Source organism: Rousettus aegyptiacus, unplaced genomic scaffold (assembly GCF_014176215.1).
Source record: "Rousettus aegyptiacus isolate mRouAeg1 unplaced genomic scaffold, mRouAeg1.p scaffold_m13_p_14, whole genome shotgun sequence".
In the NCBI taxonomy this organism is placed as follows: Eukaryota; Metazoa; Chordata; class Mammalia; order Chiroptera; family Pteropodidae; genus Rousettus; species Rousettus aegyptiacus.
In genome coordinates this window covers 15,847,347-15,865,660 of record NW_023416289.1, presented here as the reverse complement: position 1 = coordinate 15,865,660, position 18,314 = coordinate 15,847,347, and the positions used below count along the sequence as shown (strand labels likewise).

General features: G+C 40.1%; 1 protein-coding gene across 1 annotated transcript in view; it reads right to left on the bottom strand.

Annotated features, from left to right (window-relative positions):
* Window positions 1-18,314, bottom strand: part of CDH11 (cadherin 11) — a 136,156-nt gene that overhangs the window by 15,544 nt on the left and 102,298 nt on the right. The window contains exons 7-11 of the mRNA XM_016150632.2: window positions 15,399-15,586; window positions 9,505-9,758; window positions 4,336-4,472; window positions 3,341-3,474; window positions 2,989-3,106 (exon numbers count right to left, since the gene is read on the bottom strand). Coding sequence (XP_016006118.1) covers window positions 2,989-3,106; window positions 3,341-3,474; window positions 4,336-4,472; window positions 9,505-9,758; window positions 15,399-15,586 — 831 coding nt within the window. The remainder of the gene's footprint in view (window positions 1-2,988; window positions 3,107-3,340; window positions 3,475-4,335; window positions 4,473-9,504; window positions 9,759-15,398; window positions 15,587-18,314) is intronic.

Here is an 18,314-nt window from a genome sequence, read left to right as displayed (position 1 = left end):
GTCATCTTTGAAGCTTGGGTTGTAGAATGGAATGAGATAAAATGAACAAAAAGGCTCGTGTGTGTTAAGATGGCTTCCTCCTTATATTTCTAAAGATGCCGAGTGCTTATGCCAAGTTTGGGCAAACACAATCCTGATTATTTACATGGCATAATGGAAGTAAACACTCAAGGAGAAAGAAACCTGATGCTTTTACTCAGCATGATATAAACCATTATCTCATGTTTTCTATGGAAAACAGTCTCAGCCGAGAAATTTGGTAACTCAGTAGGCTATTAATAGGATGTGGAATGTGATTACTCCTTTTGGATTACTTCAATATGTAATTACTTGTAGGAGCTAGTAGAAAGAAACTCTATTAAATGATAATTATAGGACTGTATTTGCTTTAAGGTTTTGTAATAGCTCTAAACATGAAAGTTTTCATTAACTGTTTGCCATAGTTAATAAAGTCATTTTTCTTTAAAAGTAGCAATTTCCTGCAAAAGTGGTAGCTCTAACAGAGGATTAGTTTCTTGTAGGAAAGGGCAGAGGACACAGATTGTGCAGTAGTTGGCTTGTCTGTAGTAGTACAATGTCCTTGAAAATATAGATGGCATCCTCAAAGTAGTGAGACAGTGTGACATACTTAGAACTCCCTAGAGAACAATATGTCTTGGTATAATGTTTTCAGAGGGTTAATAGCAACTAAATATTATTGCATACATAAAAAGAAAGAAGACAGGCAGGTGATGGAGTGAAGCTGGCATGGCGAGGAAAGCCTACAAATACCTGCTCTTTCAGGTGTCCAGTGATAAACTAGGGATGCTGGGAATATGTCTATCTGGCAGTTAGGTCTCAAATGTAAATCGGGGATTATATGAACATACGAATAAAAGTTCGACCACAGATATTTGAGAAAACAGATAGTAAAAGAGGTGGTAGCATAAGAGCCGTGTGAGAACACCAGAGTTTTCTGGACAACCAAGTAGATCACCTTACTATTGATAAAACTAAATGTATGCCAAAATCTTTTTGTTGTAAATATTTTCTTCATCATAAAACTGAAATAAGCCTAGGCTAAAATAATGTAGCAATCCGCCATCCCACGGTGGAATCAGAAAATAATTTGGGAACTAAGAAAATTTCAAGAGTGGAGACAGGTATTCTCATGACCTCAGATGCACACGTATCTTGAAAGATGTACAAGTACCATGAAAACACTGTTTATGCCACCTCATTTCATTCACCTTGGTAACCATCAATGGTCACTACATGCCAGAATCTCCCCGCTTTGGCAAAATTTACCTTTACAAAAGGAAATACCTATATTATACGTGTGTACCGCTGAGGTACATGTGCTCCTAGTTGAGGTACATGTGCTCCTAGCTGAGAACGACTCATCTACTTATGTGCTTTGCAGAATTCTCTCTTCAAGGGGCTTAAGGTGCTCATACGTGCACGTGAACCAAAGCCAACAAGTCAAAGAAAAGTCCTAGATTACATGTAAAGTTAAAGAGCTCTGAGGAATTTTTTATTTCACAATGATGGAATCATTTACAAAGTGAATCACAGGGGGTTTTTTTATAGGTTTACTCTCAAACACATCTCTCCATATAACTTCCTTTACACTCAGGCTTCCAAGAGCATGTCCACTACAGAACATTTTACCCCACAGTTTCATATGATATATAAGGGCCGTAATTGATTTATAAGAGCCATAATTAAATGCTCAAATCAGTGCAAGAAATAATAATAAAGTAGGTCAGGCCATATTTCTTCAAATCCAGGTGGCCTGGGGAATACTCCTCTGCTTTAATGATCAACCCAGTAGGGTATAGTAGTTAAGGCTGGGACCTCTAGTCTCTGAGAATCTGGGTCTAAAATCTAGATCTAACTCTTATGTGGCTGATTGACTTTCCACAATACCTGATGGTTCTGTGCCTCGTTTTCCTCCCCTTCAAAATGGGAAAGATAATAATAACGCTTCCTTTGGGTGTGCTGAGAGAACTAAATGGGTAGAGTACGAAAGGATGTTGGCATGGTGTTTGGAGCACAGTACTGGCATATATGATATTGTTAACAGTGATAACTGTGATGGGGCATGCAATGCTATTTATAAGAGTAACTTAAGAGCTTATAAGCCTGATTTAAGTCACTGAGAAAGCAATAAACCTATAAACTAACATATGGCTAATGAAAACATATATACTCTGGAGAACTACCTTTTATCCCTATGTCAAATGATGGCATTTGCCATCCTGTTTTTGCAGACCATTGTCACAGGTTTCTAGGAACAGGTGCAGACCAAAGGAGTCTGGCGGGGAGTCAAAAAATTTATGTTTTGATCCTGGCTCTGCCACCAAAGGGGACTGTATCAGCAGGGTCTGTACAACATAAACAATCACTTTGAAGAATTCGTTAAGTCTAGAACCTCCCGAGTGATGAAATGGGAAGCAGAAAGCATCGTATTTTGCCACGTCGACAATGGCCAGCCTGCGCTTTGTTCACGCCCTTCAAGCACTCGTTCTGGGACCACCGTTAGGGGTCCAGCTCTGTACCCAACCACGTCGCCTGAAAACTGTGCTTGGAAGAGAAGGCCCGCTGCCTTACAAAGTCGAACTTATCTCTTTTAATGCTTTACTTAGTATCAATATTCATAAAGTCATGCTTCCCCCCCAAGGGTTCACCAACCTCTTAAAAAAAAGATAAATGAAGTTGTTTGCATATTGACCCTGTAAGCTTCCCCACTTGGTTTCCCTACTGCTTCATGAATATCAAAGCCAACCAAAAAAAAAAAAAAAAAAAAAGTAAAATAAAATTAGACTCACTTATTCATATGCACCAACTGAGCCCATGTCTCAAAATAAAGATGGCATGATTATTTCTTGTTTGCTCTTCAACAGAAAGGCATTATTAAGATTAGGGAAAATACTTGTGCTCTGTAATGTAAAAGCCATTTATCTCCCATTTCTACTTCTCTGAATGCATAGGAACCTTGGTACGAACCTCTGTTGTCTCTGACTGTGAAATTTGGGTTGTGAATGATTTCAGGGGGTAGGCTGAAGATAAATCTTGGTCCATTGGCTGTGTCATCCTTGTCATCTGCACTAATTGTAACAATTGGCTGAAAGAGAAAGGTGGCCCATAAATAAATCATGCTGACATTGGCACATCATTTATTTAAAAATTCCTGGCTGGCTAAGAAGCCTGGTTTTAATTAGAGAATGTAGTTCCAGAACTAGACTGGGGCTCTGAAGCTTTCTTGGGCAGTGGGAGGTACCTCCAGGTGATAGTCTAAAAACCAAACTCTGTTTCCAAATGCCTTGCCCATAGCGGGGAAAGGGGACAGCACTATTACCTGGTTAGAAAGTGGCTTGGTCTGATCACTCTCACAGATGAAGCCTTCGTAAGGGGCGGCAAACTTGGGAGCATTATCATTGACGTCAAGGACCCTAATGGCCACTGGGACTTTGGCTTCCTGATGCCGGTTGTCTGGAAGGATAGAATTCAGACAGTCAGTTTCAAGGAGGAATCCACATTTGTCTAAGGTTACTCTTGGGAAGAGTAAGTTCCTGCTACTCATTTGGGCAGTGTAGGGAAAGGAACTGTGGGCACAGAGCCATTTAAAACCCGAAGAAAGCTAGGTCCGGTGTAAGAGGGATGCTCTGGGATGAATGTCAGTATTAGACCATAAGAACTAAAACCACTTTTCCATTTTCTCTTGACTCTGATGCTGAAGTTATATTCCGAATGTTTATAATGGAGCTTGCCCCCTATCTCCGAGTGTAGTCAGTCCATAGCAGCGGTTCTCAAACTGGGGTCCCCAAAGCAGCAGCCAAACCATCTGGGAACTTGCTGGAAATGAAAATGCTCAGGCTCCACCCCAAACCTACTGAATCAGAGGTCCTGAGAGCGGCACCCAGAAACCTTTGTTATAACAAGCCCTCCATGATGTTCCAATGCATGATCAAGTTTGAGACCCACTGGTGTACAGGTAAATAAGAACCCACAAATCTTGGCTCTAAGGACTCTGCTGCTCTGGGTTTAAACAAAACTGAGTGACAGAATAAAGTGAGAACCCTTCAGTGATAGTGATAAGTTTCAAGCCGCTGAGAGCTCTCATCTCACTTGCCAAGTCTGTACCCAGTTCTGCCAGAGAAAATAAAAAACATCTCTATGGATTTACTTATACATTTTCCTAGATAGATGACCAAAAATAAAGTTTAAAGATTAAAAAATATATTTAAGACTAAAAAATTTATTCTATCTCAGCTGTCACTTTCCACCAGACATAGAGTCTGAAGGAATAATATTTGGTAAAAGCAGAATCAAAACCTTTAAGCGAATACTTACGAATTTCTGCTGCAAAAACAGATATGTTGAGCCACGCCGTTTCCTCTCTATCCAGAGGTTTGGTAGTTTTAATAAAACCATCCTCTGGATTAATAGTGAAAAACCTGTCGAGGTCAGTATGACGATCAATTGAATACCTAAGTAGAATGCAAATGAGGCAATTAGAGAGACGTTCCAAGCAGCTTACTGTTTGAATATTTTCTCCATGCTATATTTAAAGCAACTTTTTCAAAGAGTTACTTGAGCTAGGGTTTTCTTTTTAATCGAATTTACTTTTCAAACTTTGTACATGAATCTTTTATAGAAATCATTTTGCCATACTGGAATTCTTTATTCAGTACAATGAATGGAAAAGTTGCTTAGCATATTTGATTGAGAAGCATAATAACATGTTGCATATTTCTCCATATTTACTACAATCATCCATCATCTGAATATTTATGAAACTGCATTTGGGAAGTGGGTTTGCCTTGCTCCCAAACTGCTCAGAAAGTCATAAATGTATCAAACCTTTGCCAGATTTTTGCATATAAAATACTATTAGTTTCAAGTTTACCTAAATTTATCATCAAAGATCATTTATGATCCTAAAAACATCCGGTTTTTTTTCTTATTTAGAGAAAAAAAATTATATTTCGAGTGAATTTATTTAGTTTGTTTAGTTAGTTTTATCGGTTCCCTGGTAGCCTGGTTCTGAATTCCAGTGTGAACTATAAAAGCATGACTGGCCATTCATCTGCAGGGCATTCTTCCCACACCTTAATGACCCTGAGCTATGCCTAGCAGCATAGTTCAAAGGTTTTAGTTATTTCTGTCCAGTAGAAAAAAAATTTTTTTCAAACAAAAGACAAAATATTTTCCAAAATATTATTGGAGTATATTTATGGCAAGGTGAGGTGGGAGATAGGGACAGAGGAGTGGTCTTTGCTCGGATAAAAGGAAAGGTGACTTGCCCCGGACACACAGAGTTGAAAGTATCTGAGTCCTGGCTTTCATGAATCTGTTGAGCTCCAAAGCCCCTTTCCTTTCCTTTCCACCATACTGACTCCAAAATGGAGAAGAGCAAAGGTGGCTGTGCTAACTCAGACAGCATGCTGCGTTCATAATTGGCTGCTTTCCTGCTCTTAGAGGCTTAGCTGTTTTTTCCTAACGTTTATAGAACATATATGCCTAAAGGCATTCATTGAGGGTTATAAAACCAAAGAACATTAGAGGCAGCAAAGACTATGGATGTCATAGGGTTTAATATTTAATATCTTCAGTTTACAAATGACGGGATCTGCAAATGGTCTATTATCTAGTTTCTGGAGGAGCCACTATCAGAACTTGGATCTTCCAATTCCAGGTCCTGTTCTTTCAAGGAAATGGGACTGTGTGCATCAAGCAGCCCTTCACCATATGCAAATCCGGGATCTTGTTTGACTCCACAGCTTCCTGTGAGAATAGAATGATGAGTCCCCTCCCCCAGTGAGGACACTGAAGAGTAACCGGTGCACACCTCATAAATGTCAGTAGAGACTCCGTAACTGAGCCCTTCGCAGATAGCCCTACGTGAAAAGGCTTTTTGCCCTGCCACCAGGAAGTTTACTATCTACTTGACGTGATAAGACGCACTCACAGGAAGATAGATAATTAATCATTCAAAGCATGGATTTGGGTTTTGTAAAGTTCTGGGTATAAAATAAGTTCATGCTCCACTACATATTAGCTGAATGATATTGGAAAAGCCACTTAGGCTTGTTGAATTTAGCTTATTTATCTTTTAAACTAGAATATTAATAGTACCTATTAGGCTGTTTGTGAGAGTCACATGACATAATCGATGTTTAAGACACATAACCTAGTGCCTTACACATGGTCAAGCAGGACAGCAAATAATAGCTGCTTCTATTGTTGTTGTTAACTGCTGTTGTTATACAATGTGGATAGACCATGGACGTTCTCAATGTCAGTCTACAGAGTGTGGCTTTCATCCTATAGCCAGTGAAAAATCATGGAAGGCTTTTGATCAGAGAAACAAATAAACAGAATTAGGTTATCAGGAAAAGGACTGGGGTAGTGTGAGCAAGATAGTCTCAGCACGAAAGAATAGAGGAAGGGGCAGAGGAAACTTAAGGATCTGATGGAGTAGTTAATGAATGAGGTAAAAAGGGAGTTAGATGTAGGAGTGACTGAGGGAATAAAAGCTGACGTGATGAAGAGAGAACTGCAAGGACTCAGCTGACTTTGGATGTCTGTGGGAGGCTGGGAGAGTCCTAGAGAAATTCTGGCCTGAGTGTCAGAGAGAGGGAGACATTGGGGGACACAGAACAAAGGCAATTTGGCAGGAAGCAGAGGCTGAAATTCCACCAGGGGTATGCTGCTATACTAAGCGAAGATTCAACTCTCATAAGTTTCAGAGTCACAGGTGGAGGCAGTCTTCAAGTATGTCACATGAAGTGTAAGGTTAAAAATATGTTTCAAATGAAACAGTAAGCCAGTGAAGGAAAAAGCAAGTGAGCGAAAATGCATAGCACACCACAGAATAAGTACAGAATTAGAATCAGAGAGAAGATCAGTCTGGAGGCAGAGAATCTGGAGGACTGACCCAGTCAGTCATGGCATGGGAGAGATCTCTGTAGGTGAGAGGACAGAGAGAGGAAGGCCAAAGTCAAAAGGCTGAGCCCCAGGAGTCCCCAGTGCCTGGATAGGGATCAGTGCCTAGTCAGGACACCAGCTATGGTGCAGGCTGAGGCATCAAGAGGTTGCTGCCGAGGAAGCTAAGAGGAGAGACTATTTCAGGAAGGCAGTGGGGACAAAAGCGTGTTGAAAGCTAGAGTTCTAGAAAAAAAAGATCCATAAACTGTTCATGCATTGCAGCTATAAGTTTTGGTGACACAATAAGGCCTTCCTTATATGTTCAAGGACACGAATTCCTTTAGAGGTAAAGATAAGCAATTAGGAAATTAGGATAGGAGACCAAGTGAGTGAAGGGGAGTTGGCTTAAGGGTGGTCCCGAGCATCTTTGGATAACTGCAGACATGGACATTGCCTTAGTGCACGGGACAGCAGCCTTTGGAACATGACCCAAATAACCAATGATTGTGGTTGTTGGGGACAGAGGTGGATCCTTGGAGACACTGAGGAGCAGAGGAAATCAGCATTTGTTCCATGTGTTTTTACGTCACTCCTCTAAAAAGTTGCTGATGCACCTCGATATTCTAGGCCCAGGGTGTCATTTAGAATTCACATCATGAAGGTTTTTGAGAGTTTAAAAGGTGTCGCAGTGACCCTCGGTCATTAGTTAACACATCTTCCTGCGCATAGAGAATAGAGTATTCATAACTTGGGAAATCTTTTCTTTGGTGGCTGCCTGGCTAGAGTAAAAAGTTCAAAATGCACTCAAGACAGACGTGAACTAAAATCCAGTCTCCAACCCTGACTGGCCATGTGCCGTTGAGGGATTCATATCAGCCCCATGAGCCTCAGTAATTCCATCTATTGGATCCTAATGCAGTCGCCGCCTCGAAGAATATCTGAGTATTAACTTTAACTTAGCATGAGGTGTTGTTGAGAAAGAGAAGATGCTCAGTAAAGGGTGATTCTCTTCTCTTCTCCCAGAAGGAGCAATGTTCAAGGATTTAAAGGCAGCAGAGCAACATTTACATTTGGAACTTCCTTCTGCTCTGTCAGCATTTTCTTTGGTATAAATAGGAAAATTCCATTGTCCCTGGCAATGTTTTTTTCAGACGAGTCTGTTTACTTTCTTCCCCCCACCTTACTGAGTGATAGTTGACAAGTAAATACTTGTATATATTTAATGCGTATACCACACCGTTTTGATATAAGTATGTATCGTGTAATGATTATCATGATCATGCTAATTAACATACCCATCACCTCTTCCCATCTTGTGTGTGGGGAGGGGATAAGAATGCTTAAGATCTATTCTCAGTAAATTTCAAGTATAAAATACATTATTATTAACTATAATTATCATGCTGTACCTTAGATTGCTAGAACTTATTCATCTTACAACTGAAAGTTGTACCTTATGACCAGGATCTCCTCATTTTCCTGACCTCGTAGCTCCTGGTCACCACGATTCTGTTTCTCCATTTGATATATATATATATATTTTTAGATTCCACATATAAGTGATATGTTAATACTTATTTTGGGGGGAATGGGAGGGCAATAGGGAACAATTTATTCATCAATTTGTTGTATGGCTGAGTATGATGTGATGTTTGGATGTGTGTTATAAAACAATCTCTCTGGCTAAAGGATCATGATAGAAGGTAGGGGAGAAACTGGGGGCAGGGAGACCATGAGGAGGCAGAGGAAGGAGTCCAGGGGGACCGCCGTGGGAAGAGCAGCATCTGCTAGAGTTTCGTCCACAGCAGGTTTCAGGCGCCTTATAAGTTTTTATCTATAAACATCCTGAGTCTGTGACTCAAGTCCCCTCCTCAGCCTCTTTATCCTCGCCCTCTCACATCAGCATCATCGCTCATTAACTTAGGTCGGGGAGAGCGGAGGCAGTGTCCTGAATCACTTTTCTAGCTTGCTTGTCTAAGTCGCAAAAAATATATTCATAATAATAAAAGCACCTTAAATTTGTTTGGCACCTTGTTACCTCTTCAAAGTGCTCAGCAGCAGTTAGAGTGACAGAGCTTGCTTTCCTAGCCTGCTGTTCACTGGCTATGACATTCTATATCTAGTGACTTTGCCTTGCACAGTCCCAATTGTCTCTCCATTTAATGATAATAATTCCTATAAAATACAATCAAGGTAATACATTAGATCATATGTCTAAAACACCTAATAGAGCAACTGAAGCATAGGTAGGTGTTCGATATGTTACAATAACTGTAATTATTTTACAATTATTTTTATGCTTCATCACAGTTCCTTGAGGCAGACAGGCCCTGCTAAGGGTTATATTACCTTGTATACACTGGGAAATGTGCTCCAGAGAGAATTATGTAGCCTAAACAAGCTTGTCCAAAAAGTAAGTAGCAGAAGTGAACTAGAATTCTGTTATCTAAATCTTAATCTTGTTTGCGTTGCATCGAACCCAGTTATCTTGGACACTTTTGAAACTGAAAGATGTAGTTCCTGGATGGCTATCCTAAAACCCTTTGCCTATAAAATTCCCCATCCAGGCTTTTAAACTAAATCTCTCTGTACCTTATTGGGCTGTTGGCAGCATCAGGGTCTTTGGCATGTACTCTCCCTACCACAGTGCCAGCGGCTGCATTTTCTTGGACTTCATGAATGTAACTTGGGGCCAAGAACATGGGGGGCTCGTCAGCATCTTCTACTGCGATCTTGACCGTCACAGTGTCCTTGAAAGGCCCGTTGCTGATGAATTTGGGGTCGATGTGCACGTTGGCTGCCTCTACCTTCAAGCTGTATGCTCTTTTGGTTTCAAAATCTACAGGCTGACAAGAAAGAAAAGATTGACAACCAATTCCTTGACAGAATAAGAAAAGAGAAAAACTTGAGTGTTTTACAGGGCGAGTATATGGTTCCTTAAAGAGAGAAAATCAGTGTCTATTCAATACCCAATTACCTGAGCCATTTGGTCAGAAAATCAGACAAATCAATTGCTGAAACTTGGAATATGCTTAATGGGTAATTCTAGGAGCATGACACAGAAGGACCACATGACCTAAAATGAAACTCACTCTGTATTAACACTAAAGCTGCCCAAATCAGTCCCTAAAAATCATCTAAGGATGAGATGGAATTAAAACACTATAAAAATATATGTCGTATACTATTCTGTAAATTACTAAGAATCTTGGTGATAAAAATACTCACTGAATTTCAGCCAAAGAGCAAGGGATGTCTTGTGAGATGACTGCTCCCCTGCGCACATACACACATCTGGCCTAATCAAATGGACAGCCTCGTTTTTTAAGTTTCTGACCATGTAGCATTTCCCAAAGTCTGGGACCCTTAGCAGCAATAGCCCATAAAATAACTTAAGGTGGTTTATGGGTAATTTTGGTGGATAGGTTTGCTGAATCACATTAACTTTCTTATTGACACAATTATTCCTTTCCTAGTTCTTCTACTTCTGAACACATCAAGAACACCTCAGGATACTGCTTATTTTAAACATACCTGTTATGCTTCCCAACCTCCCTTTTGAGAGACTATGATATAACTCTCTAGCTAGACTGTAATGGAATTATTTTGTGTTCATTTTTAGTATGCCTTCTATCTATGGCAAATGATAGGGCAATGAGAATAGCGATTCCTTGTTTTAAGAATGCGTGTATGTGTGTGTGTGTGTGTGTAAATGATTTAAAGAAAAACAATTACAAGCAATATAAATTTTACACAGATATGAAAGTAGCATTATGAATGCCTACAGTTACTGGGAAATCGATGGCAAACATTCCCTAATCCTGAATGAGAGGAGGTACCGTGAACTGGTAGGCAAAAAGTAAAATTGTAGCAGAGAAACAAGTGCTCACGCCTAGGAAACAGACCTTTCTAATTAGCACTCTGGATGATGCTGAACTACCGCCTATTTGTAAAGACATGGGTCTTTTAAGGCAAACATCTGCCTGCCCTGCTGTTGTCATCCGCCTGGCACACATATTTTAAATGGGCACATAATCATAGGGTTTAGTCCTGACCTAATTCTACAAAACTCCAGTTTCAGGGAGGTTAAACATATTCAATATCCCTGACGCTTCTTCCGTCATTTCCCCAGCCCATCGTCCCCAGAGTCAGGGAACACCCCTTTCCCTGAAGCAAAATTCACCCCCAGCTGCAACACCACTCTGGAGCCTAGCAGCTCCACTATCCTTTGCTGAGTTAATGACCAGTAAAAAATAATGATATTTATAGACCGAAAGTATGAGATTGCTTGAGTTTCTCAAAAATCTCTGCAATTATTAGACAAAGGTTTAAAAAACTGGAAAATGATAGTTCTGAGACCTGGTAAGAAGAAACTTTCTATAATCTCAGGTAGTCCGGATATTCCTGGGGCAGAACCTTTAGAACTGGGCTGGTTTAGGCACACGCCCAGAGCCATGTTCCCAAGGGAAAGCACTGTTGATGCTGAGGCTGGTACCGTCATGCTGCAGTTTGACTGATACTTTTTCAGGTCCCAAGTAAAACTCACCAAATCTTCGCAAACACTTGTGTGGAATGCCCTTTCCTAGCTTGGGGAGATCTTACTAAGTTTTCTGGTGGTCAGCCCAAGCCTCATTGCCTCGTACAGTCCTCCTCAGCTCCCCCAGACAGATTAGTGTGGTCAATTAGCTCCCCTTCTGCAGCCCTTCATCTCCTAGCCCTGTACAGTGAGGAGCATCCCAAAGGACTCTACTGAGTCTTCTTGATTTTTGCTGATCTTTGCCTCCTCAGTGCCCAGGAACGACTGTACCAAGGGATCATATGCACCAATCATTTTGCCTGAATGAGGAACAGGGCTAATGGAGGCATAAAATTTAAACATTTACCTACAACGTATTCCCTGCCTCCTTCCAAAAAAGATTTACGGTAGTTTCACATGTGAGCGTTGATATCCGTGTTATGACTAATTGGAATACAGCTAAATGAGGCAACACACTACGTAGCCATAAACATCTTAATACCCTCTAGTTTACTCATACCACCTCTGAAAATTCTCCCTGAGGGACAAATTCAAGAGAATACCAAAACAAACAATATTCAAAGATGGCATGATGTTTGTCAGACATAGTAGAGGGTTCTATCTAATCAAGGAGAATGTATACACAAAGCACCAAATCCAACTGTGAGACTTTATTAAGGAAATAATGGTTCATCAATAGGATGGGATGTTATGCAGTCATTAAACATGATTATGTATATTATATAACAGCATGTAAAATGTTTATGATGTGACATTAAGTTAACAAATCAGATCACCCTACGATTGCAACTGTTTAAATGTTATATATCCACATCAACATACATGTGGGCAAAGAATATAAAGAAATAATCGGGCATAAAAATGGCTTTATTAAAATAGGGGACATTTAAAAATGTTTTCTAATTCTGCTCTCACACTGGTTTACAAGGAGTTTATTTGGTTGAAAGTAAATAACTCAGAAACGATGCCAGGATAGCTCTGTGATAAATGGGAGTCCCACTTGGTCCAGAGGGTGTTGCAGTGAACGGATTGAATTTTCCTCCTCAAGTCGACCAAGCCGCTGATAAGTTTCATCTTTATTTTGCACTGGTTCTTCTTCAGCTAACCACACAGAGGTTGTCTGAATATCCCAAGGGCAGTTCTCTTTCTCTTATGTACCACTTATACCCTTGACACCTACTGGGCCTGACACAGAGTCAGTACACAAGAAATATTTATTGCTTCCTAAGAGATTCAATAAATAAAGGACTCTATCTCCAAAATGTCTCTTGAATTCTTCACCTTCACCTCTTCTGCCACCTTCGGTTCTTTCTAATTTTTCCCTTAAATTCCAGCGTAGTTTTTCAACCAGTCCCACTGTATCCATCTCAAAACCCTCATGACTGAACTTATCTAAGTATCTTCAATGTGTCCTCTTTCCACCTACACCAGCCCTTCATGAGCTCTTTTTTCTGCCCTTCTCCTTATCTACCTGGGAAATTCCTACTCATCTATTGAGACTCAGCTCAAGAACCGACCCCGTAAGAAGTCACTCATGACTCGTATTCATAGATCTCATAGCACAGTTGGTTCTCAGCTGGGGAGTGATTTTGCTTTAACTCACCTCAGTTTATTAGGCAATGTCTGGAGTTATTTTTTATTATCATGATTGGCGGGTGGGGTAGGGTGTGTACTTACTGACATCTAGTGAGGAGAGGCCAGGGATGCACAGAACAGCCAGCCCCCTACAACAAAGAACTCTGTCCTGAAATGTTATTAGTGCCCGGGATGAGAAAACCCACTCTATTTTAATTGTCTTTTCACTTAACTGTCCTGTTAAATTGTGATTTCCCTGTGGCCAGGACTCTGACTCCTCAACTTTAGATGTCCAGCCTCTCAAAAAGGGCCTGCCTGACAATAATAACAACCCAGTAACTTTTGGTGGAAAAATGGGTTAATGAATTAGGACACATGTGAAAAATTATACTAAAGAATATTTTTAAAAGACAAAAATATTTCCATTATCTCTCTAAACCATGTTATGTTATTAAATCATATATAATGATTTTGACAAGGATTCAACATTTTACTCTATTAATACATCTCTCATTTTTTTTTTTTTTTCCCTAATGGACATTTGGAACTTTGTGCTACAAGTTTAAGCAAATGAAATAACATCTTACTCTGTTTTAAACCTAAGCATCAGTACTTTGTGGAAGATTATCCTTTTTCTTGGAATAAACACACTGAATTTGGGGGAAATGTGCAAATTAATCATATGCAGAGATCTCATTTGCGATGTGTGAGTTTCATGGGGTGATTTAAATGTTTCAGGATTTTAGAGACACAGTGTGTGTTTATGTCCTGAATGCATCAAAAACAGGTGACAATCTTAGCATAACCAACTACCTAATTACTTGAACAGCTAAGGATGAGAGGCAGAAATTGCTGATGTCATGCTCATATATCAGTGTCAAGGAAGAAGGATAGTAATATTAATTAACAAGCTAAGCTGACAGCTTGATGCTATAAGCAATTCAAATACCTGCTTTTCCAGAGGGGAAAATAGAGGGAGTGAGTACCCCAGCCTCAGTGGCTGCTGATTAGGCTTCCATGGCCACATCATTCATTGTCCCTAATGTTGACTTTTGAAGTATCCAAAGTTCATCCCAACCTCCATATTCTTTTACAACAGTCATTCTCATCTGCTCTCTGTTCTGTGTTCCATCGTATATCTCGCAAACCCAACAGTGCTTTCAAATGCTGTGAAACATCAGCTTCCTAGGGCACATCCCCCTCCACTCTCCTCACTGAACGATTCTTCCCAGGAACTTTCTTCCCACCCTACCTTTGCCTTTTCCCCAACTAGTGGCCTCTTTATTGATTCTTGAAATTAATATTTTTTAGCAGTGTTACAGTCCAATCTTTTCCATCACACCAAGGAGCTTAATATTCATGCTACAAAGCCAAGTTGAAAATGAATGCTTGATTAAAACTAAAGTAATCCCATCATCCAATTCAGATTTAATGCTCCGTACACTCTGATGATGGAGGGATGTTGATTTCTCAAGTGGTAAATTGGAGGGGGGGGAACTGTTTTAAAATACACTGTGACTGTTTCTTGACTTAAGTGGGTCTTACCTGGCCCTCCTTGATAAGCCCTTTCTGGCCCAGCTGTTTACAAAATTTCTTAAGAGGGAAATTGTTCAGTGTCTGTAAATTGCCAGCTATGTGACTATGACGGGGTCAAGTTGTTTAATCTCTCTGAGCCCCAATCTCATAATTAAATTGGAGCTCACTGCCCATTAGGATAATACCTTCTATTTTTTATGATTTTTGTGAAAAGTAAATGAGAGAATGTTTGGAAGACTTTAACCAATATTTAATACTGAGAAAATGTTAGATTTTTAAAAACAAAGCAAGAAAAAACAATGAACTCCTCTTTGCAGTGAATTAATCTCAAAGACATGTTCTTCGTGACAGTTTAGCTAACTATGAGGGAAAGCCTATTATTGTTTCTTGGGTTCAATTTTGAGAGAAAATGAAGCAGAGGGTTGGTTCTGGTTTCACAGAGGGTCTAGCGATATAGTAGACCTTGGATGTTTAAGATAGGAAATATTCTGATCAGCCTTTATTAACAAACTCAGCAGGGAGAGCTAAAGGGGAAATCCCACACATGCTCAGGGCTGCTTCTCCAAAATCTAGATTTATCTAAGTCGTCTTTCCTTCCAGGGCAGAACTGTGCCAAGAATTAACTAGCAATCTCAGGCAGAACTAAGCATCTCTTCTGCTAGCTCCCACCCTGGAATATAGTTGTTATTTCCCCCAGAGTTCAGAGCTCAACTGCAAAATCAGGTCAGCCCCCAGATGCCCATATTTGCACTTCTTAACCTTGAACTCTGTTTCCTGCAGATTTGCCTTGGCAGAGCAGGCCGCATCACTGACATATCTGATTCTCACCCTAACTCACCTTTTTTAGCTTCACCACGCCTTCCTGTGTTTCATAGTCTGTTGTGATTTCAAACAATTCCATACCGTCTCCATCAACAATATTGTATGTGACTAAACCATTTTCTCCAATGTCTGGGTCTTTAGCCTTCACTCTTCCTACTTCCTCTCCGGGGACAGCTGCTTCTGACACAGACATCTGGTATACGCCTAAAAGAATAAGACATCTATTTTTATTTTCCCTTTTATTTTTTAACTGTAAGATTTTAGATTTCATTGAATCCCAATAAATTTCTCAAAGGGTTTGAAATTGAACTTTCTATTGATTGAAAACATGAAAGAAGTGAATGGACAAGAAGAACATCCCACATGGCTTGCTTGTCAAATAAATGTTCTACATAGAACAATAAAACAATATTGGGGTCCAAGGTAATACAATGGGGTCACCTGCCACATGTGAAGAAAGAAAACAATGCTGTTATATTTCTCATCAGGAAATAATAGAAGGCCATGTAATCATCATACATTCAAATAGCCAAGACTTTTCATGTCTATGGGATGATCCACGAATAAATTGTAAGGCCCACGTATGGCCCTGCCAGATTCTCAGAAAACAACAACAACAACAACAACAACAACAACAAAACAACATTTTCTATTTAAAAGCCTTCCACAGCTCTACATTTATTTAAAAACCAAATGCAAAATTTATCTTTCAAGGTCATGACCTTTACAACTCTGTATTTGACACTTTACTCTGTTCGCCATTCAGTCAAACACTACCTTATCTGGAAAGGTTTTCCACAGCATGGCACTTCCATATATATTTATTTAATTTGGGGGGAATCTAATATATGCCAGGCCCTGCCCTAGCCCCTAGAAACTCATTAGTAAATGAAACTGTCACTCTCCCTCCCTTACTGAGGCACATTATAGAGAAAAACCAAATGTAGGCACACTCTGATGTCCTTGCTAGGAAGAAGAAAAATCAAGTAGGATGGGGCAGAGGGTAATGAGACGGTGAGTGTGTAACTGTGTAATCGCATGATTGTGTGTGATGGCATGTGTGAGAGTGTGTGTCGTGTGGTATGAATATGTGCATCAGCGTGACTGTGTATGTATGTGTGAGATGCATGTCAGTGTACATATATATGAGTGTGAGTATGAATGAATGTGTATGTTAGTGTTAAATACATGTGAGGGAGAAGAAGAAAGTGAGGGAGAGAGATTGATTTTGAAGAGGACGGGCAGGGAAGACATGCAGCGTAAGAAGGCATCAACTTCTCTGAGGGGACTGAGAAAAACAAGTCATGTGACTAGGGATAAGTTCCACACAAAGAGAACAGAAAATGGCAAAGACCTTGAGGTGGGAAGGTACTGAATACACACAGAATGGCAAGAAGACAAGTGACCGCAGCCTTCTGTTAAGAGATAAGGATATGTAGGTAGGTTGGGGCCCGATTGTGTAAAAAGGGCATTGTATGAGACATCCCACAAGCTTTGTTTACACTTGCGGGAAAGCCACTGGAAAGTTTTCAGTAGAGGACTGAGACATGACATGACCTTACTGGCATGTCCACATCTTAAAAACAATTCTATATGAAACGATGTGAAGAAGCAAGGATCAGAAACCTTGCCTCTACCCCTTCTAAGCTGAGTGGTCTTGGGAGGTGATCTCATCCTCCTTCAGTTTGAGTTTTCCCTTGCGTACGGTTTATGAGTTCCAGTACTGTTTACGTTTATGTCTATTATTTGGCCTTGAATACTTTCAGTTTGGATCTACAGTCCACTTAATCACACCATGCCCTTCATATAAAAGGACAAGTGGGAAGTGGGAGTCTCTGTAGACAATTACCAATTTACATAAACGTATAGAAAAACCTGCTGAGTTGATTTGCTCCAAATGTCATGTGAGTTCATGGCTATGAAACTGGTATCTGCATAGTAGCAATGTAACTTTGCTGTATGATTGTGTGAGAGCAAGGGCATTAATGGCAGCCTGCTAAAAATCTTGCTTGGCCTTTTCCTTCTAGCACACTAGACAATTTCGTAGTGTGGATAATGGAGCGTGAAGCTTTTAGAGTGCTATATGAGCCTTAAGCGTATTGAGGATGCTGTACCTTATGCCTGATCAGACAAAGCAATCTTTCCTTTTTGCTTCTGGGAACCCAGGAGAAATGGTGGTTGTCTTGTAATCCTCTGTCTCAGTGTCTCCCTTGCCTAGATTGTTGTCTTTGGAGTCCTTTGAGTGACTAAGGTACCTTCCTGGGACCATACTTTGTTGCCTTCCTGGTCTCTCATTCACAAAAAATTCTCCCTCTCTGGCAGTAAACTCACAGGCTCTACCAGCTTCTCTCCTAATCTGATAAAGAAGACACTTTCCTGGTGAAGTCCCTCTGTACTAGCGGCTTCAGCATCACAATGATCATACTATACAGCTGTCTGTAACCACGCATACAAAAACAGATTTGTGTTTAAATTCTGGCTTTATCACATTCTCTGGTCAACTTACTGCACCTTCCATGGAACCCCGTTTTATCTGTAAAATGTAGGCTCTTATAAAGATTTGCAGTAGTAGTGACCATTCATTAAATGATGGTTGTTGTAGTTGTGATTATTAATAGCAACCTTTCAAAGTCATTTTTTCTTTTATTTCCTTCGGCAATCCTATAAATTTTGTAGAAGGACCATAGTTCCCCAGACAATCATAATGGCTAACATTTGTTGACAACGTATGCCAGGTATCACTGTAAGATTTTATACTAGCTCATTTAGTTCTAAGAGGATCCTATTGATTAGGTGCTGTGGGAGATAGTTCTTCTCAGAAATGGCCACGACAGTATCTCCCACTCCTCATGCTGTTGCTTTAACTTGACTTGGTCAGTCCTTCCATTGAAAGGTGGCGTCGACAAGAACCCCACTTACATGTGGGCAGTCT